We start from the raw sequence: 24940 nt of genomic DNA, 5'->3' as shown, positions 1-24940 counted from the left end.
CCTGGGAATAAGCTCCATTGAATATAATGGGACTTAGATCTGAGTAGACCCACTTAGGATTGGGCTGTAAGGGCCCAATCCTATCCAATTTTCCAGTGCCTGTGCAGCTACGGCAATGGGGCATGCATGCAAATTGTGGTGGTGAGGCAGTCATGGAAGCATCCTCAAGGAATAGGAACATTTGTCCCCTTACCTTGGGGCTGCATTGCGACTGGAACAAGCTGGAATCTCCAGCATGTATGCACTGCTGAAACAGAGACGCCTGCATTGGCTTGGTCATGTCGTGAGAATGGGCGATGGCTGGATCCCAAAGGATCTCCTCTGTGGAGAACTTGTGCAAGGAAAGCCCCCTGCAGGTAGACCACAGCTGCAATACAAGGACATCTGCAGGAGGGATCTGAAGGCCTTTGGATTGAACCTCAACAGATGGGAAACCTTGGCCTCTGAGCGTCCTGCTTGGAGGCATGGCCTCTCCCAGTTTGAAGAGACACTTTGCCAACAGAATGAGGCAAAGAGGCAAAGAAGGAAGGCCCATAGCCAGGGAGACAGACCAGGGACAGACTGCACTTGCTCCCGGTGTGGAAGGGATTGTCACTCCCGAATCGGCCTTTTCAGCCAAACTAGATGCTGTTCCAGAACCACCATTCAGAGCATGATACCAGTCTTCTGAGACTGAAGGTTGCCAACAAAACTATATTATATTGGAGCCAAGATGCTGTACTGGTTCAGTGATATGCTGGCGCAGAAGGGCCTTCAGTTGGAAGTCAATGGCAAACGACCGACGGGCTGACCGAAGCAGGACTGGCTTGACATGCTGCACAGTGACATGAAAATTACCCACCTACATCTGAACCAAGTCCGCAACCAAGAGAAATGGCGACTCTGATCCAAAATAGCAGACCCACCACCACACGGGACAAACACTAGAGAAGAAGATGCTGCACTGGTTCTGGGGTATGAACCGTATACACCACCCTGAGCTCCTTGGAGGCCGGATGGTACAAAAATGTGAAAAATAAATATACGTGCTGCTAATGTTTTTCCTACCCAAATGCAGAACTTTACGTGTAGCCCTAAAGTGCATTTTATTTGTGCTTGTCCAACTCACCGCCCTGCTAAAATTATCTTGAACCCAGTTCCTTTTGTATAGGGACAGGAGGGATGGGCCGCTCCCCTAAGGTATTAGCTGCCCCACCCAGATTGGGGGTATCTACAGATGAGCCCCCCTCCCAGTTATTCACAGAGACAGGGAACTGCACTGGGTCCAAGGCCCCCCACTCACCACTCTCCCCCAGGGCAGCGAAGAGCCACTGACAAGCCCTTCCTGGGGGCCAGCTGTCAGCCAGCACAGGGCCCCTCCATAGTAGCCTCAGTTAGCCCACATCCCCCCCCCCCCTGCTTGTCTCCCAGGATGTTGCAGGGAACCTTATCAAAAGTCTTGGTGAAATCCAGACCTCTTGTGTATCCCCACCATCCCCCCCACATCTGCCTGGTCAAGCACTCAATCATAGCAGTAGATGCACTTGTCTGGCAAGGCCAGCTCTTGCTGGCTCTCAGCAATCCCTGCTCTCCTTTCCAAAGACTTAGAGACTGACTGCTGTGTGGCCTGCTCCACCCTCGTGATGCCAGGTAACAATGATGTGGCCTGTGGAGGGAATTCTGGGGGCCTGCAGCCATTCCAGGATGCGGGGGCACCACAGGATGCCAAGACAGAGGGCTGCAAAGTGAACATAAGATCAAAAGAAGAGCCCTGCTGGATCAGGCCAAAGGCCCATCTAGCCCAGCTTCCTGTGTCTCACAGTGGCCCACCAAATGCCCCAGGGAGCACACAAGACAACAGACACAACCTGCGTCCCGGTGCCCACCCCTGCATCTGGCAATCAGAGGCAGCCTGCCTCTAAAACCAAGAGCTTGCACCAGTGGCATTGCTAGGGGGTGCGGGCTGCACCGGCTGATGCGCAAAGGGGGGGGTGATGCACATTGGGGGGCTCATGCGCTAACATCGCGGTTTTAGGGGCAACCCCGTCATGCCATGTACTGTTGGATGCAGAATGTCCAGCGGAACGCAATGCAAGAAACCAGAGTGAAATAGCTCCTTTCGTTCAAAGGTTATGGCCAAAAAACCAGAAAGAAAAACATGCATGGAGCCGTATGGAAAGTGAAACCGAGCTCTATCATGCATTTACTCGTGAGTAGGTGGACTTGCCTTATGCATCGGAAAGGGCAGGTAGAGAGGAATCCAACGACACCTGAATGGTCCTGATCCAATGAATGCAGTCCACCAAAAAAACCTGAGAAGGAGGTCTCTCCCTCCCTCCCAGCTGCGAGTGTATTGAGCCCTATGGAATGCAAATTCAGCCACGTGGTTGTGTTTACTCACAAGTAGGTGAACTTGCTTAGTCCCTCAGAAAGGGCAGGCAGAGAGGAATCCTACAACGTCAGAATGGTCCTGATCCAATGAATGCAGCACACAAAAAACACCCGAGAAGGAGGTCCCTTCCTCCCTCCCAGCTGGCGAGTGTATTGAACCCTATGGAAAGCAAACTCAGTCACATGGTCGTGTTTACTCGCGAGTAGGCAGACATGCCTTGGTTGGTGGTCAGGTCAGGCAAAGAGGAATCTGAGGCCACTAGAATGGTCCTGATCCGATGGAACTAGAGGGCAACAAATGCTCCAGAAGGCAGCCTCTCCCCCCCCCCCCACCAAAAAGGACAAAAAAGGAGGCTTGAACTGGTAAGGGGAAAGTTTTCTGTTTTGCACTTGCAAAGCCAGGTGGGTCTTTATCTTGATGTGTAGAATAGAAGAACTTTAAACTGGGCACTGGGATGGCTGAAAATCTCACTGATTCTTTTTGGGGCGGGGTATTATTGCAGGCAGGCTACAGAGAAAATTCACTTGGTGGAACAGGGCTGACTCCCTCTTATTTAATTATTTATTTTAATTTAATTATTTATAATTATATATTTTAATTTGCTTGATGATGTCACTTCTGGCCATGACATCACTTCTGGTGGGTCCTGGACAGATTGTCGTTCTAAAAAGTGGGTCCCGGTGCTAAAAGTTTGAGAACTGCTGCAATAAGGTGTTGGTAAGTTGACACAGGCTGTGTGTGTGTGTGTGACTCTACAAGTTTTCAAAATCACTAAAATCAGAGTTTGGAGGAATAAGACCATCACGTTATATATCAATCACTGTGTAATTTCATGCAGAATGCAATGAAATAAACTGCATTGAAATATCTGTGTTCTATCAAAAGGTACAGCCAAAAAACCAGTGGGGGCGGGGCAATGGTACAGCACCACGCCCACCACCTGGGGTGTTGCCCCGCCCACTGCATGGGGTGGCGCACAGGCCTCCCGCACTGGGTGATGCGAATCCTAGTGATGCCACTGGCTTGCACATACCTACTATGACTTGTAACCTGCAATGAAATTCTCCTCCGGAAATTTGTCCAATCCCTTCTTAAAGGCATCTCGTGGGCAGGGTCGATGGTAGCTCCAGGATTCCTGTTGATGATGATGACACCCGACAATCCCGTAATAAACATTTCTTTCTTTTATTTTTACCCCCCCCACACACACACACACTTTTGGCTCTTTTCCCCTTTATTTTCCTTTTCTGCACTTGTTGTTTTCATTGCTGTTGTCTTGTTATTGCCTATTCACTAGTAAATTCACTAGCTTGACAGGGCAGCATGGAGAGCTCTTGCCTGTAAAGTCGCTGGGAGAGAGGAACGACTGACTGGATCAGACACACATTCACTAGCAAAGGGGAGAAGGGGGAAACCAAACCATGCGATACCTTTCAGAGCACAGAAGCTGTGAGGAGGAGAACGGAGTGTGTGTAGGTTCCACCAGGGCAAATCCGAGCACCAGGTGTGTCCCTTTAAGTCAGAGCTGGGAGGAGCCAGAAGGCTTGCAGGCGGGGCTACAGCAGTACAGGACTTACAGTAGAGGGGTTGTCTCTGGTTCCTCCAAAAGACATGAACTTAAATGCAGGGAAACATTTACCAGCAACATGTCTTAGGAAGGGGTCCATGTGCACAGTTTGAGTCCTCTTCAGACTAATTGCTTTTTGAAGGAGGGGCAGGGGAGAGAGGACTGGACTCCTGCATAAGTCCTGTCCTGATTCCAGAAGGGTTAGCGCTACAGCAGGGGGGTTGCAACCAGGGACCGAAAGGGTGAGCGGCAGGCAAGCTCCCCTTCCTCCCCTAGAGTGCCTGGAATCTGGGCCAGACGTCCGGAGATAATTTTATGGGTGGCATTAAACTGAGTTATGAGGTTTTTACAATCCAGCCACTTATGAGAAATCTATTAACAGGAACTGGACAGGCAGCAGGCAGCCAGCTCCGCGGCAAGTGGCACAGGCATTAATTGGGACGATCCATAACCGGATGGGCCCCGGAAAGGCTGCAGCAGGAGCCTCCATTTACTCCCCACCATTTTTGCTGAGAATCAGCAAAGTTGCCAAAAAAGGGAGCCGTCCATTAATCGGCTAATGAAATATGAAAATGTTTATGGGCCATTCAATCTTCCAAACTGCGGCTCCCTAATCCACCTCCAGTCTCCCGAGCAGCTCTGACGGCAGCAGCAGGATTTATACTGGGGTTGCCACTTTTTATGAGACCATCGTTATATTTGTCTTGTTAGGTACAGTTTATGTTTCTATTTACCTTGTGGGGAGGAGACACAAAGCACGTTGGCCAACCCCTTCAGACAGCACCCCCAAGGGCAGGAAGATGCACCATCCAACAACAAGGAAAGGACCTCCTCCCCACCCTACACCAAGCACACATGGAGCAAGACCCCCCCCCCCCACTTTTTCGATGCCCTCGGGAGCAACATGCCTTCCTGTGTTGGGAGCACAGAGATGTAACCCTTTGGAAGGGCAGCAAATACACATTTTCAAAACAGCAAACATTTCTGTGTCCAACACGGCAGCCCCACAGACCCTCTGAGCACCACTTGCACACGGTTGCAGTGGCCTCTGCCAAACTGTTCCTGATGCAGAATCACAGGACATTTGAACACTGGGAGGGCACCAGGACTGGTGTCGTCTGGTGGTTTAGTGTGCTAGATGGGCCTTCTTATGTTCTTATGACTTGGAGATTCAGGGCATCCTTATGCTGGAGGCTGCTAAGACTCTTGGGAGAGTTGCAAGTTTCCTGAAATTGATGGCTAGGCGGAGAGGAATGAATATGGTTGACTCCCTGGTCTGACTTTTTTTAACGTTTATGTGTTTATCATATGATCATTGTACCATGCCAATAAAGGTTTACTGAATTGAATTGAATTGGCAGGGCCTTGGACTCCTCCAGTTCCACCCTGAGCTCAGAGCAGACAACTGCTATCACATCATTTATTCATTTCTTACAATATTTATATAGCGCCTTTCTTGTAGACCAGGGGTGTCCAAACTTTTTAGCAGGAGGGCCACATCATCTCTCTGAAACTGTGTTGGGGGCCGAATTAATTTACATTTCAAATTTGAATAAATTTACATAAATGAATATATTAGAGGTGGAACTTGTATGAATGATTGAAGGTCTTGCAATAATAGCTCAAGGCCTATAAAAGTTCTTGCACAAAGCAAAGCCAGCCTTTCCTTCACTGCCACTGCTGTATCACAGATGTGAAACAGCAAGCAGTGGAGGAACCCTTGTCCCACAGCTCATGCGAGAGGTCAAACAGCCATCTTTACACTGAGAGCCATTGTGTCGGGCCAGCACAGGCTCCAGCAAGTCTGCAGAGGGCCGGGTGCTCATTGAAGACTGGGGGCTCCCTGTGGGCCGGATTGTGAGTCCCTGAGGGCTGCAAGTGGCCCCCGGGCCGGGGTTTGGGCACCCCTGTTGTAGACTAATAACTGGAGTCTCATAGAGTCAAGGCGGTTAACACAGGCAGGCTGACCATAAACCCCCTTTTTTCCAAACGAGCTTTTTAATAAGTGTTTTTCTATGAGAGATGTTAGGGATGTACAGCATCCCTGACAGGAAGCCATCCAGTAAGGGGGAGCCCCTACTACATGAGGCAGGCTGTTCCAGTGCAGGGCAACTCTTCCAGTGGGGCAACTGTCTTCCAAGAGTCTCCCCTGCAGCCCAGGGGTTCCAGCCCTCTTGCCCAAGTGGACCCCTGCATGTTGGGGGGGAACAAGGAAACTGCCCGCTCTGCTTGTGGCAAAGTGGGGGTGCTAGTCTGCATTAGGAATCCAGAACAATGCAGGCAGCAAGGCAATGGCCACCCACAGACCTCCTCCTTCCTCAGATTTGTGTTGTGGAGGCTGCTTGTGGCTGGGAAGCAGAACACACTATTCAGCACACCACACTGCCTGCTTCTCTTTCCTCGTAAGCCTGTTAGCAGCCACACAGGTGCAGCTGCACAGGAAGGAACATGGCAGATGTCGGTCAGGGGAGAGGCCCCCCCCAGCCAGCTTTACCCAAGGGCCACATCCATGACAAAGCGGAAGAATGCAGTATGGAGCTCTGGGAGGAAAAAGGTGGCTTGAGAGGGAGGGGCTGACCAGGGCAGGCTCTTCGGGAGCAATGCCAAAGTTGTGCAGCACCTGCTGATGCAGTGCCCCCAGTCCATGCTCCCAGTTACACAGCCCCCTCATGCGGCAGCCATGGAAATCAGGCCCAGATCTCTGATAGTTCCCAGAAAGACGCACTTGGGACACCTGGTGGTGTTTGGGGCTCTCTCTGGGGTACCACACACCACATCTGCACACCTTCCACATAAACCCACCCCACCTGTGCAGCTATCACAAGGGCAGGCCCAGTTCCAGAGAAATTAAATGAGTTCTTTGCATCTGTCTTCACGGCAGAAGACCTCGGGCAGATACCGCTGCCCGAACGGCCCCTCCTGACCGAGGAGTTAAGTCAGATAGAGGTTAAAAGAGAAGATGTTTCAGACCTCATTGATAAATTAAAGATCAATAAGTCACCGGGCCCTGATGGCATACACCCAAGGGTTATTAAGGAATTGAAGAATGAAGTTGCAGATCTCTTGACTAAGGTATGCAACTTGTCCCTCAAAACAGCCATGGTACCAGAAGATTGGAGGATAGCAAATGTCACGCCTATTTTTAAAAGGGAAAGAGGGGGGACCCGGGAAACTATAGGCCGGTCAGCCTAACATCCATACCGGGTAAGATGGTGGAATGCCTCATCAAAGATAGGATCTCAAAACACATAGACGAACAGGCCTTGCTGAGGGAGAGTCAGCATGGCTTCTGTAAGGGTAAGTCTTGCCTCACAAACCTTATAGAATTCTTTGAAAAGGTCAACAGGCATGTGGATGCGGGAGAACCCGTGGACATTATATATCTGGACTTTCAGAAGGCATTTGACACGGTCCCTCACCAAAGGCTACTGAAAAAACTCCACAGTCAGGGAATTAGAGGACAGGTCCTCTCCTGGATTGAGAACTGGTTGGAGGCCAGGAAGCAGCGAGTGGGTGTCAATGGGCAATTTTCACAATGGAGAGAGGTGAAAAGCGGTGTGCCCCAAGGATCTGTCCTGGGACCGGTGCTTTTCAACCTCTTCATAAATGACCTGGAGACAGGGTTGAGCAGTGAAGTGGCTAAGTTTGCAGACGACACCAAACTTTTCCGAGTGGTAAAGACCAGAAGTGATTGTGAGGAGCTCCAGAAGGATCTCTCCAGACTGGCAGAATGGGCAGCAAAATGGCAGATGCGCTTCAATGTCAGTAAGTGTAAAGTCATGCACATTGGGGCAAAAAATCAAAACTTTAGATATAGGCTGATGGGTTCTGAGCTGTCTGTGACAGATCAGGAGAGAGATCTTGGGGTGGTGGTGGACAGGTCGATGAAAGTGTCGACCCAATGTGCGGCGGCAGTGAAGAAGGCCAATTCTATGCTTGGGATCATTAGGAAGGGTATTGAGAACAAAACGGCTAATATTATAATGCCGTTGTACAAATCGATGGTAAGGCCACACCTGGAGTATTGTGTCCAGTTCTGGTCGCCGCATCTCAAAAAAGACATAGTGGAAATGGAAAAGGTGCAAAAGAGAGCGACTAAGCTGATTACGGGGCTGGGGCACCTTCCTTATGAGGAAAGGCTACGGCGTTTGGGCCTCTTCAGCCTAGAAAAGAGACGCTTGAGGGGGGACATGATTGAGACATACAAAATTATGCAGGGGATGGACAGAGTGGATAGGGAGATGCTCTTTACACTCTCACATAATACCAGAACCAGGGGACATCCACTAAAATTGAGTGTTGGGCGGGTTAGGACAGACAAAAGAAAATATTTCTTTACTCAGCGCGTGGTCAGTCTGTGGAACTCCTTGCCACAGGATGTGGTGCTGGCGTCTAGCCTAGACGCCTTTAAAAGGGGATTGGACGAGTTTCTGGAGGAAAAATCCATTATGGGGTACAAGCCATGATGTGTATGCGCAACCTCCTGATTTTAGGAATGGGTTAAGTCAGAATGCCAGATGTAGGGGAGAGCACCAGGACGAGGTCTCTTGTTATCTGGTGTGCTCCCTGGGGCATTTGGTGGGCCGCTGTGAGATACAGGAAGCTGGACTAGATGGGCCTATGGCCTGATCCAGTGGGGCTGTTCTTATGTTCTTATGTTCTTATGTTCCAGCTGTCTGAACGACTGCAAGCTCTGGACACCCCTCCCAGGAAGTGTCTGCTCCCCCAACTGGGCTCTCCTCCTGGAGATGCCTTTGGATTGAAAGGAGCCTTCTGACAGTTCCCACACGGAGAGCAAACGTAACACCCTGGTGCACAGGGTGGAGGTCTTTGCTGGAGGAAGGGCTCCGAAACACCCCCACAGAGTGAGGCCCTGCCCAGAGCCATCCTCTCCCGCTCCAGCTATCTCCAGCTGCCCTCCGCTGCCTACAGCTGGCTCTCCAGCCATGAGGGGCTCTGCTCCTCCAGGGAGGTAGGGCAATATGAATCATGCCCACCCCAACCACCCTCAGAGGGAGGTCAAGTAGAGAAAACACGGTTCGAGGCTGAGCAGGGAAGCGAGTCGTGCCCCAGTCCTGGATTCCAGCCACATCACCACTGAAGCCACCCCAAAGTTCCACCTGCTGAAGGGAAGCAAGCGTCATGCTAGGCAGCCTGCATTGAAGCGCAGCGCACAGCAAAGAGCACGGCCTTTGCACACGTGGGGGAAAACCAAGGACACACATACCAAGTAACTGGGTGGGGGGCAAACAGATGCCCTGCTATGCTTCTCCCCAGCACCACTGCCAGCAAATATCACATGGGAATTCCCACCCCGCAGTGGGGTGGGGGGGCCAAGACACCCTGGAGGCCAGCTACCCCACCTCCTTCTTTTCTCCTTCCCACCGTTTCCCCTCCTCATGGACAGGCCTTCAGAGCTGTCTGGCAGCAGCTGAGCTGGGGCCAGGCAGAAGAACAAATCCCACCAGCAGATCTCACCTGCTTGGGAGGAAGGCAGCCCTCGTGCGGCACACAGGCCCTGTGGGCCCCCAGCCCCAGCCTTGAAAGCAGGTGCCCAGGCGGTGCCGGGAAGCAGAAACCGGCTGTGAAAACAGATCACAATCTTTCATCTGCTCCGTTTGCTAAAAAGGGAAATTGTTTCCTTGCCCTAAAGGGCTGGAAATCTGGGATTTTACGAGACCATTAATTACCTGCTACTAATTAAATCAAAATTAGATGTGAGCAGAGGTGCATTTTCCTTATTAAAACGATTAAACAGAAAGCACAGATACACAAATAAAAGACGGCTCTGGGACGGGGGGGGGGGGGAGGAAGAAAGGAAAACAAATAAGAACCTGCCCTTAATGAAGGCGCTTTGGGTGCTTGCTCCAACTCATACACCCCAAGTTCATCAATTTCCTTTAAATATTAGCAACTTAATTAAATCTGTTTTTTCCCTTTAATCCCCTCCTCTATCTAAAATAGATCTGTCCACAGGCACAGGTTTGTACCTCAAGCTGACCCCATAATTCTAGTTTAAAAAACCACAAAAATCCACATCAAACTGACAGGGGTCTCCGGGGAAATTACACTTCAGAAAAAGGATTAGTTCGAGTACCCAGATTTTTATGAAAATGTGCCTGGTCCTCACTGGCAGGCCTGCACGTGGGTGCGAGGGGCAGAGGGCTGGCTGGGCTGCGTGGCTACTCCCTCCCTCTGGCCGAGGCTGAGGGGCTTCTGCGGCGCTTGGCAGCTCCTTGGGGCTGGCAGGCAGCAGCTGCTGTGGCGAATGGGGTGGAAAGGGGCTGGAAAATGGGTTAGCTGCAGGTTCCGGGTTCATTTTGGAATTGAGGTTGTTGCTAGGCTACCTCAGGAATTCGCCAAGGCCCGATGCTCCCAGTCGCTCCCCAGGGGAGCCAAGAATTAACTGGAACTGCCTGGCATGGCTGCATGGAAAAGGGATGGCAAGGCAGAGGCAGCACGAGCCCCCTTCCCTACGGAAAGCTCAGCCTGCGCTCCAGTGCTCCTCTGGCCATCTCCAGGGTCCATCTCCTGCCCAGCTAGAAGGGCAGCTGCCCCCAGTGAGTGTGAGCAGGGCCCTCGCAGGCTGGAGGCTCCAAGGCAGCCCCCCCCCCCCCGCGCATCAAGCAGCCAGAGGATTCAGGGAGCATCGACCCCAGGCACAGGAGAGGGGAGAAGGCTGCTCGCTGTGTGCCTGCATCTCTCAGGGCTGCACAGACAATTGCATGTGTTTTGGGGCTGCAAGGACCCTGCACCACCAGACTCCAAATCAAAGTACACTTGGGGGGGTGACAGCTGAGGGTGGGGAAGACTGATGCCAAGGTAAGCAATCATTTCACACTGTGTAATTGGGCTAAGTTGCAGTAAGGCGGCGGGGGGGGGGGGGCAGTGCATCCGAGACCGAAGGATGCCAACAAGATCTGCGTGAAATTACACAGTGATTGATATATAACGTGATGGTCTTATTCCTCCAAACTCTGATTTTAGTGATTTTGAAAACTTGTAGAGTCTCACACACACACACAGCCTGTGTCAACTTACTAACACCTTATTGCAGCAGTTAATTAAATAAGGGGGAGTCAGTCCTGTTCCACCAAGTGAATCTACTCTGAAGTAAGTCCTATTGTGGTCAATGGGGCTTACTCTCAGGAAAGTGTGGGTAGAATTGTAGCCTGTGAGCCCAATCCTATGCACGTCTACTCAGAAATAAGTCCCATAATGGTCAATGGAGCTTACTCTGTAGCCTGCCTGCAATAACCCCCCCCCCAAAAGAATCAGTGAGATCTTTAGCCCTCCCCAGTGCCCAGTTTAAAGTTCTTCTATACTACACATCAAGATAAAGACCCACCTGGCTTTGCAAGTGCAAAACAGAAAACTTTCCCCTTACCAGTTCAAGCCTCCTTTTTTTGATCCCTTTTAGTGGGGGGAGGGGGGGAGGCTGCCTTCTGGAGCATTTGTTGCATTCCAGCTCCGTTGGATCAGGACCATTCTGGTGTCCTCACATTCCCCTTTGCCTGGCCTGACCACCAGCCAAGGCATGTCACGAATAAACGCGACTGAGAGGCTGCTTCACTTTCCGTAGGGCTCAATAGAATGCACCTGTGAGGGAGGGAGGGACCTCCTTCTCCCTTTTGTGTTTTGGGGGACTGCATTCATTGGATCAGGACCATTCTGGTGTCTTTGGATTCCTCTCAGCCTGCCCTTTCCGACAAACTATGGTAAGTACACCTACTCATGAGTAAACACGCGATACGGCTCACTTTCACTTTCCATAGGGCTCCATGCATTTTTTCTTTCCGGATATTTGGCCATAACTTTTGAATGAAAGGAGCTATTTCAATTGTTTTTTGCATTGCATTCCACTGGACAGTCCACATCCAACGGTGTATGGCATGATGGGCTAGCTCCTAATGCCGCGATTTTAGCGCATCTTCCCCCCAGGGTGCATCACACACACACACACTCCTGCACATTACCTGGTGCGGCCCGCAACCCCCTAGTGATGCCAGTGAGCCCATGATCCGAGAGGCAATCCAAGAAGCAGGTGAGGAGGGGAGCACAGGCTGGCTGGCTGTGGGCTGTGTCAGGTCTATGTTCTGGATAAGGCAGAAACACAGCCAACCAGGTGGTTCAGGAACAGGTGCAGATTGCTGGAGTCAGCAGGATCAGCAAACACCTGTGACTGCCTCACCCTGGGTGTGGCTTAGCCTACACCGATTGGCCACTCCAACTACTTAATGTTTGGTCTATTGAGCTTCCAGTGCAGCAGTAGGAGACTACTGAACTGCTGCCAGTAATGTGGGAGGCTGGATGTGAGTATATACATGTTGATACTGACCAAGGAATGAACTTTGACTGTGTATCTTGGAAAACTGATTTGGATTTGTTGTTTATGGAGTGACTGCTCATCGTGCTGACTAGGAACGTTTACTGATTACTCTACTTGTGATAACCCTTGCTCTGAAATATAACCACTGCATTCAAAGAACTCTGCTGGTGTATGCTGTTTTGTCTGGTAAAGAGTTGTATGGAACCTCTGCTGGTGTATGGAACCTTGGATGAGCAGGCACACAAAATGTGCACTCCTTTCCACATGGCCAGAATGATGTCAGCCTGGCTAAGCCTCATTTCAGTCACCTGTCTAGAGGCTTTCAGACCCTCCAACCAACACTATTCAATGTTAAACTCACCGCTGCTGATAAAACCAATCGGGCTTCCACATGTTGACTTTTCAACAATGCTGTGAAACTATCGCAGTGAGGAAATAGTGTCATTTTTGCACATGTGTAAACAAATCATAACAAACTGGGTTTTGCAACAGATCAGACAGAGACAGTGTGCTGTGTGTCACTCACCTCTGCCCTCCACAAAGCTGATTTTTATCAGCCTGGGAAAATGTATCAAGCATACATTGTGGCCCTCCTACTGAAAAGTTGGGAAACCCCTGCTCTAAGGGGTCTGAGCCAGTGCAGAGATCCCTCTGGGTGCAGCCGCACCACTACACACCTTAGAGGGAACACTGGTCACTAGTAGGATGGTAGCAGGGGCTGTTTGGGGGTAGAATGTGAGCAGGGAGCGGCTTGGTGGCAGTGGGACATATCAAGATCCTATCCCAACTCCCAGATCCCCACCAGGTACTTCCTCAGGCCTATGGCAGCAGAAGAGCTGGTACAAGATCAAGGAGACCCAGGAAAGGAGACTTATTGATCTCTTCTAGGCCACCTGGTCACTCCCCCCACCCCCGCTGAGTGAGTGCTCCATCAGTGATGTTGCAGTCTGAGCTGGTGGGGATTGCGCTGGGACCTGAGACACCTACATGTTTCCTACACATGTCACCGCCAAGCCAGTTCTCCCTCTTTCTGTGCGCACACCTTTTGTTCCTATATTCAGGACTTTACATTTGGATCTACTTTACATTTTGGCTGACTTTACATCAGTTCCACCACTGATATGGTATTCTCCCTTAGACAACTGCAGGAGAAATGCAGGGAACAACGACAGCCACTCTTTATAGCCTTCATAGATCTCACGAAGGCTTTCGACCTGGTCAGCAGGGACGGCCTCTTCAAGATTCTCCCCAAGAATGGATGTCCACCCAGGCTCCTCAGCATCATCAGACCTTTCCACAAGGAGAATGAAAGGCACTGTTGTCTTCGATGGCTCCACATCAGACCCCTTTGACATCCGAAGCGGCGTGAAGCAGGGCTGTGTTCTTGCACCAACGTTGTTTGGGATCTTCTTCGCTGTCCTGCTGAAGCAGGCCTTTGGAACCGCAACAGAAGGCATCTATCTCCAGACCAGATCAGATGGAAAGCTCTTCAACCTCTCCAGACTGAGAGCAAAGTCCAGCTGAAATATCTGCGTGACTTCCTCTTTGCCGACGATGCAGCTATCACTACCCACTCTGCCTAAGATCTCCAGCAGCTCATGAATCGTTTTAGCAAGGCCTGCCAAGATTTTGGACTGACAATCAGCCTGAAGAAAACACAGGTCATGGTTCAGGATGTGGACTCACCTCCCTGCATTACAATCTCTGCACATGAACTGGAGGTTGTCCATGACTTTGTGTACCTTGGCTCAACGATCTCCGACACTCTTTCTCTCGATACCGAGCTAAACAAACGCATCGGTAAAGCAGCTACCACGTTTTCCAGACTCACAAAGAGAGTCTGGTCCAACAAGAAGCTGACGGAACATACCAAGATCCAGGTCTACAGAGCTTGCGTCCTGAGTACACTTCTGTACTGCAGCGAGTCATGGACTCTCCACTCACAACAGGAGAGGAAACTGAATGCTTTCCACATGCGCTGCCTCCGACGCATTCTCGGCATCACCTGGCAGGACAAAGTTCCAAACAACACAGTCCTGGAACGTGCTGGAATCCCTAGCATGTATGCACCGCTGAAACAGAGACGCCTGCGTTGGCTCGGTCATGTCGTGAGAATGGATGATGGCCGGATCCCAAAGGATCTCCTTTATGGAGAACTCGTGCAAGGAAAGCGCCCTACAGGTAGACCACAGCTGCGATACAAGGACATCTGCAAGAGGGATCTGAAGGCCTTAGGAGTGGACCTCAACAAGTGGGAAACCCTGGCCTCTGAGCGGCCCGCTTGGAGGCAGGCTGTGCAGCATGGCCTTTCCCAGTTTGAAGAGACACTTGGCCAACAGTCTGAGGCTAAGAGGCAAAGAAGGAAGGCCCATAGCCAGGGAGACAGGCCAGGGACAGACTGCACTTGCTCCCAGTGTGGAAGGGATTGTCACTCCCGAATCGGCCTTTTCAGCCACACTAGACGCTGTTCCAGAACCACCTTTCAGAGCGCGATACCATAGTCTTTTGAGACTGAAGGTTGCCAACTACTACTACATTTGGCTCTGTTGAACATCATCCTGCTGGTCTGGGCTCAGCCTATTGAAATCATTTAGAATCCTCATTCAGTTTTCAGGGTGCTAACTCCCCCCACCTTGTGACAGCTGTGGATTTGATGAGCATCCCCTCCACTCTCACATCCAGGTGTTTTATAAAACTACTGGACAGCAGAGGGTGGCTCCATACAGTTCCTCCTCCTGGCAGACACAGAGCCATGTGAAGCACTCACTGGGAATGGCTGTTCGGTCGTGCAGCCCCCATTTCACCGTTTGATCCACACGGCTGTCACAGGAGACGCTATCAATGCTCTGCTGAAATCTAGGCAGGCCACGTCCACGGCATTCCTACTGTCTGCCAGACTTGCCTCTCTATCAAAGGAGTAGATGAGATTCAGCAGGCACCACCTCTTCTTGACAACCCCATTGAGGCTCCTACAAAGCGCCCCATTATTTTCTAAGTGTTCACAGATATTCTGCTTAATAATCTGTTCCAGGCTCTTTCCAGGAAAAGATGTTGGGCTCATGAGCCTGCAGTTTGCCAGATCTTCCTTTTCCCATCTTTTAAAGATTGAAACAACATTTGCTCCTCTCCAGCCCTCAGGCACCCCTCCCACCTGTTCTCCAGTTCTCCGATTACAGTCCCGGAGATCACACCCACCAGCTGCCTCTGGGGAGTCCGCCATCTGTACCCAGGGGTGTCATTCATCTGGTCCTGGGGACTTCAACTCATGCAAACTAACTAGGGCTTCCCTAACCTACCCTGAGTCACAGCGCCCCCAGTTCTTCCCCAGTGCAACTGTGGTCAGGTTAGGCCATCTTGCCCTGGTGGGAGGAGACTGAAGCAAAACAAGACTGAAGCAAAACGAGCAAATTGGATTCCTTGCATCTTCTCCGTGGCCTCTTCTCCAGGCATCAGACCCACCACTTCCTTGACTTCCTTCCAGACACAGCAAAAAAAGCCCCCCCCTTTTTTATTGGCACCCCTTGCCAGCCTCCGAACCTTCCTGACTTGAGGGCAACAGAGGTCTTGAGGTCTTCTGCAGGGGCACAGTAACTTGAACTTGCACAAAAGAGAGAGTTTGCTCCAGGCAGGCATGACAAAGGGGGCTTGCTCCTTGCCACTGTTGCCACAACAGCCACAGCTGAACAGGTGGGAGGTGGTCCCCAGGAAGTCAAATCCACAGAGGTCATCAGTGTGTGGTGCAGGTCTCCACAGTGGCGGGGGGGGGGAGCAGATGCTATCGGAAGCAAGCCTGCAGGCACCACCCTGATGCCTCCCAGCCCTGGACACGCATTTCAGTCGTTCACATCTTGATGAGCATGGCCAGTCGAGCCAACATCTCCTCTTTTGCAGCAACACATGCACAGTCACAGGTTCCACGAAGAACGGGCAAGAGGACACCCTCTGTCAATAGTCCCTGGCCCCTATGCTGATGGTATTTAAACCAGATCTTTACTCTGCCAGGATATCCAAAATCCTCCCCATGCAACAAGATTAGCATTGAAACAGGAAACTTCTGGCTGGTCCTCATAAAGTATTAAACTACTTTGGCTTTTTTTTCTGATGGATCCAGACAGCTTCCCACAGTTTCTGTGTAATTAAGGAAAGGCTCCTTCAGCCAAGTACCACAGTGGGTGCCCTGGAGGTCCTACCACACTGGGGGAGTCCACCAGTCCGCTCAAACCACCACCACCCCCATGCAGCCAGGATACCTTGGGTGACTGTGTTGGGTCAATCGCTCTCTCTCAAAGTACCTTACCCTACCCTGCCCTACTCTACCCTAGGGTTAGTGGGAGGATAAAATGGGGCATTGTTGGGAGAATAAAATGGGGTGGGGGAAGAGGTATGCACAACTGCAAGGCTGTCCTGAGAAGGGTAGGATAAGATTGTAATAAAGAATCAGAACTCCTTGAAGCAGATGGGACAATCATCGCACAGTTAGGATGCAACTATTCGCATGGCCAGAATGAAAGAGGAAAATGGACTCTGGGGAGGGAAGCTGCACTTGTTCATGTCACTGGACAGCAAGTTCCTGGTGACCAGGCTTTCCCCACCCCTCCTGCCCTGACCAGGACATATAGACTGGAAGGGGAGGGGCTTGGCTTGCCCGCAAGCAGGATGCCCACCAACCTCCACAGTCCCTCCACAGGACCCTTTTCCTTCAAGAGGGGACTGGGGGTGTTGTCATACCAGTATCAGGTGGAGAGAGTCCAGGATCAGTAGCCAAGGAAAGCCCCCGACCCTGCTGCCTTCGTCTGTACTCAGGCTTTATCGAGATGCACAAGAAGGGGGTGATGGGCCTTCCAGGACCCCTTCTGGGACTCCTGTGGTCTCCGCCTCCCAGGGCTTGGTAGCAGGGGACTCACCGTCCCAGTGGGAAGGGGCCAAGGCTGGTTCTGGCTCCACACGTCCCACAGAGAGTCAAGAGCACTCCTGAGTGAAGTACCACAAAGAACCCTGGTCCAGGCACTGTCACGTTTAACACCCACGGCACAGGCTCCTCTGTGTCTCCATGGTGCCAACATTAATTTCAGCAACAACGTGACCCCAACGCTACAGCAAAGCGTCCCTTGCTGAGAACTCCCACTGCTTCTCGCCACCTCCGCAAAGACTTCACATCTCCTTCCACCCCCAACGCTCAGGGCTGCCGGGGCTCCCCCACCACCTGCAGTGTAAAGCTAGGGGATGGAGGGGCCACAAAGAGAGAGGGCAACATGGCATTGTGCAATGCCAGGAACGGACAGACCCCAGAGATCTGGGTCCTTTGCCAAATACGCTTGCAACACCTAGGTAGGACCTAGAGATAGTGCCAGTGAAAGACTCCACAGGGTAGAGACTTTTGGAATGTGCTGCCCCCTTATGGCTGGCACCTGGGGTGACCACTCTGCAACCCCCTTGGTATGCAGGGCAACATCCTGTGAGGGGGACGGGGCACACCACTTCAGTGCTCAACGCAAAACAAGATGGGGCTGCCCTCGAGACCCAGGATCATCTCAGGGGTGGCAGAAGGCCATCTGTAGCCAGGAGCACCTGCACCGCATGCCATGGCAGCTGCTGCTTTTCCAGATTCAGCAGGAAGCCGGGGGGGGGGGGGAGGAATCCAGCAGTGCTGGATTGTCAGATGTGCCATCCTATGATCTGTGAATGGGGGTGAGTCATGGGGGGGCCCTACTGCCTGCAGTGGATGGGCGGGGCTGGTCTCAAAGCATAAACCTGACCTGATGCAGATTGAGAGAGAGAGAGAGCCACTCACAACACAGGGCGCTTCGCTCATCTCTGGAGAGGGCGTGAAGCCACATTCCGCTCTGTCTCACACCAGTGCAGGGGAAGGAGCTGCCCCCCCCCCCGCAGCTGCTCCCCCCCCGTACCACCCCAGCTAGTGCTCCACCCCAGTCCTCCCTTGCTTTCCCCCCACACAGCCCCGCTGACTTTACCTTCCCCACGTACAGTGGTTCCGTGCCTGTGTACTCCTCTACCACGAAGAACTGGTTCCAGACCCAGCCACGCTTCACACGTCCACCAGCCAGCAGCCCACCATCCCCAGGTTCCTCTGGCCCGGGGCCTCCAGGCTCCAAGTGCATTGCCAGGACCACCGAACGGCCCAGTGCCCACAGCAGCAGCAGCAGCGGGATCCACGAGCAGCTCCCAAACGCCATCACCACCGCCGAGCCTTGGCAGCTGGCAGAGAAGGCCCAGGCATCCCGGGGGGGGCAAAGGGAGGGGAGCCACAGACCACTGCTGCGGTCAGTCGTTCGAGGAAGGCAGTTTCCGCATCCTGGGGGCAGCTCCACTACTCTGGAAGCCTACTCCACTACTAGTGGAGCACTACTCCACTACTCTACTACTCAGGAAGCCTGCAGGCAGGGCCTGCCCTGGTCCCCACAGCATCCATTCCCCTTGGTTGCTGCAGAGGCCCAAGGGGTCTGAGTCTGGACATCAGGCTGGGCAAGAGGAGGCCTGCCACATGCCTCTCAGGGCACCATGCCAAGGGCAATGGAAAGGAACTTCTTTGCCAGGGGCTGGAGTGATCGCCTGGGGAGAGACTGGGTGCTGTCTATCTTGGGGCTTTGGAGGGAGGCTGACTGCACATACACGCCTGCACGCATTGGGCAGGGCCCAAATAACTTGGGAATCAGCTGCTGATCCTGGAGCGGCCCGTGGGGGTGCGATCCAGCCAAGAGGCAAAGTCACTGGGGAGGTCCTGGTCGACACACCTCCTTCTCCTATTCCCTCCCGACAGCTGTGGCTGCAGAACACAGTCAGGCAGCACCAGGGAAGCAGCTGTTCAGAAGGAGGCCACTGGGGAAGTCCATGTTGGGAGCTTCTTCCTGGCTCCAGCTTCAGCCAGTGGCGGCAGTCTCAAGCAGCAGCCCGTCTTCTCCACAACCTGCCCGGTCGGAATGGTGGACACACCGCACTGGCATCCATTCCCAAGGGCCTGGGAGAGACAAAGAAGTTAATGAGGGATGGGTTCCTCTGCACCTCCCCATAAGAGTGGGCTGCTATTCCATTTGGAAAGAGCCCCTGTTCCTGGTGCAGGGAGACCAGACACCACCACCCAGTAAGCGCAGGGACTGTCTGGCTTCAACAGCCTCTGAAGTTACAACCTCCCACTTCCCCCATTACAGCAGAACCCCACTCCAGAAAGAAAGAAAGAAAGAAAGAAAGAAAGAAAGAAAGAAAGAAAGAAAGAAAGAAAGAAAGAAAGAAAGAAAGAAAGAATTCCAAGCCCTCAGATACAGGTAGGGGGAAGGCCTTGGAACCCAGGAAAAGGGGCTGTGTGGGAGGTGCTCAACCCAGGGGAGGTGCTCACCCAGGGGCTGCCAGGATCAGGGCCTTTGCTTACTCGTGCAAGCTTTTCAGGCCCATTTCAGCTGCCAAGAGTCACAGGGAAAGGGCAGGCACAAGGCCTCTCCAGGCCAGTGTGAAAAGAGCCACCTGCTACTCTTTCCCATGGAAACAAGCCCCAGACCAGTCTCCTTTTATTAAAAGCAAGGAGAAGTTAAATGATGGGGAAGAGTCCAAAAGGGCACCGGAATAGGTCTGAGGGGGCCTGGCCCTCCCCTCCCCAGCACACGCAGAGGAACCTTCGCCCGCAGCCAGAGGGCCTCATGAAATTTGCAGGTGGTAAATGGTCTGGCAGAGCTCATCTCTTGTTGTTAGTTCCTAGAATGTGCCGAGAGGGAGGTGTCTGGCCCCCACGTGGCTCAGCACTTCATTCGCAATCTCCCCAGGCTCTGCCACTGCATGGCTGCCGGCCAGCACTTGCAGGCCAGGGCCAATGGCAACCAGCAGGACTGTGCCCGCCCCCAGGCAGCTTTGAGATCACTGTGCTTGGCCCAGCATGGCCCAGCAGCAGCAAAAGCACCTCCTCCCAACTCCCTCCCCCCATCGGGCCATCGGGTGTCAAGGCGGCAGGATGGCAGAAGGGCGCGGGGCCCTTCCAGAATCCCTTGCCAGATCACACAGAAGGGCAGGGGGGTTTGGAAGGGGCAGGAGGGAATCACGGTCGCCCCATCACGAGGGAGGGGGGAAGGATGAGAAGGGACTGCTAGGCAGGTGTGAGCAACCACTGAGGACAACTGGCCAATCCCCACACTGCAGTTGCACTGGAGAGCAAAAGGTGTGCAGCCTGGTTAGTACTTGGATGGGAGACCGTCTGGGAATACCGGGTGCTGTAGGCTTATACCGTAGTCTTTCCAGACTGAAGGTTGCCAACCAACCAGTTCAGTGGATGACTCAGTCTGCTCATAGCGTTGAGGGAAAGGAGTCGTAAACCTGAAGAGCATAGGCAAAATCGCTTTACAGAAAGAAGGGACATTCAAAGGCCCAGTCGGGGCGGGGGAGAGTGGTGTCACTTGAGGAGGTTTGGAGAGGTAAAGCTTTTCCTTGGGGGTGGGGGGTGCAACACAGCACTGACCGCAGGCAGGCAAATCTGGAGCCCCTCAAGGAGAGAAGTCTGGGGACTAGAATGTGCCCCTTAGCCCTCGCCTCTCAGTTTCAAAGGCCTCCCTTAAGGCCAAAGGCACTTTTCTCCAAAAAAAGAGCCAGGCCTGGCAACAAAGGTAAGGAACCTTCAACACCCTCTGAGCCTCAAACACATTTGCCTTGCCACACTAGAGACAAACTCCAACCCCCTTGAGTGGGGGAGGGTTCCTGTGACTCTCACATTGCAGTGCTAGCCCTTCTGAGGAGGGGCCACCAGAAGCACACAGGTTTTGGCACTGTTTTAAATGTGGCATCCCGCCATGCAACAGTTAAGATGTTTTCAAGGCAGTTCGCATGACAACACATCCACTCCGCATTTCTATGGCACTTTTCAGGCGCACAAAGTGTGTCACGTGTGGTACCTGCTGCAGTCTTTACAACAATAAGAAGTGCTGTCAGCGCATTACAGCTGGGAGGATGAAGGCCAGGATGGGGCTGGTCTCATGGCCACCTCATGAGTTTGTGGCAGAGGTTGGGTTTGCAACAGGAACATCCCAATTTGCAGCCGCAATGCTACAGCAGCTCTTCAAACCACAAAAAGAAACACCCAGTAGAACACCACAAAAGAAGGAGCAGCAACTGGAATCCAGCACAAACCACAGCAACAGCAAGCAGGATGCAACAGCAGTCAGTAAGATGCTCTCGTGAAAAGCCTGCAACATCTCAACAGACACATCCATGTGCAAAAGTCAACCCAAGAAGGCGCCTGACAGGAGCAGCCCCCAAAGTCCGTTATCCACCACCTTTCCTACCTTTGCCACTTCTGGGCAGCCCACAAGCAGAAGGCTAAATGCCCCCCACCACTCCCTTCCAGCAACTAAACGTATCCATTTCATCATCATTGGCATCCTTCAGTCTCGGAAGACTCTGGTATCGCGCTCTGAAAGGTGGTTCTGGAACAGCGTCTAGTGTGGCTGAAAAGGCCGATTCGGGAGTGACAATCCCTTCCACACCAGGAGCAAGTGCAGTCTGTCCCTGGTGCGTCTCCCTGGCTACAGGCCTTCCTTCTTTGCCTCTTTGCCATTTAATCCAAAGAAAAGAGGAGGTCAGGAGGTGCCTGGACCTGGGCAAAGGCTTTCCCCCAGAATGTATATTTGCTGGGCCAACCGGTCAGGACAGAACAGAGGCACTCAAAGCTTTTCTCAAACAGTGGCATGCATTTGACTGTCCCGTTCAGAAGTGCTGCATACACTGGCTGGCTGCACCTCTGCCATGCCTGGAGATGCAGTCAGGGGCTGACCCCAGGACCTGCTGCATGCAAAGCGACAGCAGCTCTGCCTCAGATCTGCAGCCTCCTCCCTTTCCCCAAGGTAAGGGTGTTTGGGTGGCCCCCATCTTTGACAGACAACAGATCACTCTGAGACCCACAGATGCTTGGCTGGACTGCTGGACACAGAAAGAACCTGCCTGCCTCCAGAACACAGACACTCTAGTGTGTAGCCTTTGGAAACCCCCCCCCCCCACTGGTGGATGGCAGGCCAGGCCCTGAGACACTTGACTGCCTGCAACCCATGACAGACAGGCCTTGTGGGGAAGGGCCAGGAGTCATGAGGGGCTGGCCTTTCTGGTGGTGCGCTGGGAAGAGAGGCCCAAGTTTGGTTCTTGGCCTCTGGGTCCGCCATCTAGGTGCACTCCTAAAGGACTTCACTGCTTTCTCAGCAGGTGTGACCAACGCTGCCCTCTCTACCAAGGCAGTCCTGGGAGTCCTCACACAGATTATGACTGGCCAAGGGGATACCATGGGCCCGAGGACTGGCACCTGCATCTCAGTTGCACAATTGGGCTGTGACAGGAGATCTGGTTTCAAGCTGGCAGAGGCCAGCCATGAACACCAGGTTCAGCAGAGCCAACTGGAGGCTTTCCTTGGGGTCTCTACAAAGTCAGTCCTGTCCAGGAAACTGCTGACCCAAGGAGATGCTACACCAGCCAAAAGACTGGATGCAGCAAGCGAGGCTCACCTCCTCTGCAGAACATCCGCCCTGCTGCCAGCTCAGCCACTCTCAAGGGGAGCAGGGCAGCTGGCTTTTCCTTCATCCCTCAGCAGCACCCTCAGATCTACTCCCAGAGGGGGACCGAGACTATTCTGAGTTGTGAGAAGCAACATCTTGGGGCGGGAGCTACGCGCACATCCTTGTCCCTGCATCTGCGCACAGGCAGGTTTCTTTTTGGAACGGCACCTGCGATTCAGGAAAGGTTAGGAAGCCCTGCTTTGGGGGCAGTGGCGGGGCCAAGTGGCACTGTGATCCCTCACAACTCCCCAGTGGAAATGCAGGCAGAAGGAAGAAAGCAGTGCCCTGCGGTCTGGCCCCCCAGAGAGCACCGCCCTGCCTGTCCCCGTGTGCGGTCTGCAGGCTGCTGCCCAGAGCAGACTTTGTGCTGGCCACATCAGGCAGATTCTGGATGGCTGGATCTGACCCACAAGGGAACCAATCCGATCCCATTTTCCAGTGCCGGTGCAGCTGTGCCAATGGGGCATGTGCTGCATCCAGTGGTGGGGAGGCAGTCACAGAGGCCTCCTCAAGGTAAGGGACAGAGCTGCACTGCAGCTGCACCGGTGCTGGAAATCTGGATAGGATTGGGCCCTAAAGCCCCCAGATATTCGCCTCCATCACCAGCCCCACTGCTGCCCATTCCTCCCTTTTCAGGGGGCAGGAGAACTTCCACTTTCACTGGGGAAGGAAGAAAGGGCCTCTTTGACTCCCCACCAAAGGAGCAGGAGTGGCAGGCCCAGCAGGCAGGAGATCCCCTCCACCCCCCATCCACCCCATTGCTAGTGCCCCATAACATTCCCCCCAAACACTGCCAGAGTCAGACAACTGGCAAAGTCTGTCTTCCTTTATTTTATATATAAATAAAAATATACAGGCATGCATACCCCCCCCCAACAGCCCCCCCCCCACATCCCCACCCACACGTGCAGGGCCTGGGCAACGGTTGCTGTGGGAACGGAAATCTGCCTTTCTAATCTTCCCCCTCATGTTGCCTTTTGTGTTTAACGCCCTCTCATCACAGTGGGGAGAGTGACCGTGGGGAGGGCCTGCTCCTCCCTCCTTGCGCCCCCCTGCAAAGAGGGATGGTCCTCTCTTGCCACCCAGCAAGCGCAGCAGCTGCCCCGCTCTCGAAGGACAGGAAGGGAGGCAGAGACCCAGAGACCAGCACTGGCTGCCCCCCCCCGCCGCCTCCTCAGCGGCACGTGCAGGCGCTTCGCCCCCTCCCCCGGCCTCTCTCTGCCTGTCGGTGTGTGTTTGGCAGAACTGTACTGTACATCATGTTGACAGTAGAAATTACATCCTGAGCTTATGTTTTACACTCTGCCCTGTCAGAACTCACCGCAGCCCAGTGATCAGGACAAATTGAATAGCATCCCGTCCGTGTCAATATTTATTTCATTTTAGAAATGCAGCGGGGGAGCCGCCAGCACAGCCGCGCAAAGAAGGGACACGCTCCAGCCACCAAACCAGCACATCAGCCTCCTCTTGGGTGCCGGGAATGCTGGAAGCAGGTGGCTGCCCACCGGGGAACTGCACAGGGCCCGGCTTGGAGCCCAGCACTGTGGGAAGAAGATGGGGCTACCCCTTCACTTGGCCCAGAGCCATGCAAACAGCGAACTGGCAAGATGCATACAGAGACGTGGATGCCACATACCAGCCCACACCTCTGGGCACCTGGAAAAGCTGCCATCTCCAGTGCCAGAAGGCACCACCAGGGAATGAGTGGCAAAGGCTGCCATGTGGCACAGCAGGGTAGGGCAATGTCGCATTTCTGGCTGCTCAGCAGAGTCTCACAGGCAAGCATGACCCAAAGAACAATGCGCATAGCCTGCTCCCCTCAAGTGTGGTCCCTCTCAGGCCCTTGGGGTCCCTTCCCAGAGCTCAGCGGGAGGGTCTCGGTGGGGGCAGGAGAGCCATTCCCTGCTCCAGAGAGCCCAGGCCAAGCCTGCCCCGGCTTCAGCATCTCTCCAGCCCGATGGAGACGTGCCTTTGCCTAGCCTGTGATCTTGACTAGCGCATTAGTGCAGGATCAGAGCCTCTATCCCAGTTAATGCCTCAGCAAGACCACCTGCCTCGCATCTCATTTCGGCCAGGCAGCGCTGCGAGCCCAGCCAAAGGCAGATCTTGCCGCGAAGGGCCAAGAAGCCTGTGATTAT

General features: G+C 53.1%; 1 protein-coding gene across 1 annotated transcript in view; it reads right to left on the bottom strand.

Moving 5' to 3' along the window:
- The window catches only part of CDH22 (cadherin 22), a 74734-nt gene extending 52200 nt beyond the window's left edge, over positions 1-22534 (bottom strand). The window contains exons 1-2 of the mRNA XM_066624760.1: positions 22351-22534; positions 18240-18346 (exon numbers count right to left, since the gene is read on the bottom strand). Coding sequence (XP_066480857.1) covers positions 18240-18346; positions 22351-22534 — 291 coding nt within the window. The remainder of the gene's footprint in view (positions 1-18239; positions 18347-22350) is intronic.
- Between the last annotated feature and the right edge of the window lie 2406 nt (positions 22535-24940).

This window comes from Tiliqua scincoides, chromosome 4, assembly GCF_035046505.1.
Source record: "Tiliqua scincoides isolate rTilSci1 chromosome 4, rTilSci1.hap2, whole genome shotgun sequence".
Lineage (NCBI taxonomy): Eukaryota > Metazoa > Chordata > Lepidosauria > Squamata > Scincidae > Tiliqua > Tiliqua scincoides.
The sequence above is the reverse complement of the archived record's forward strand: the minus strand, read 5'-3'. Positions and strand labels throughout refer to the sequence as shown.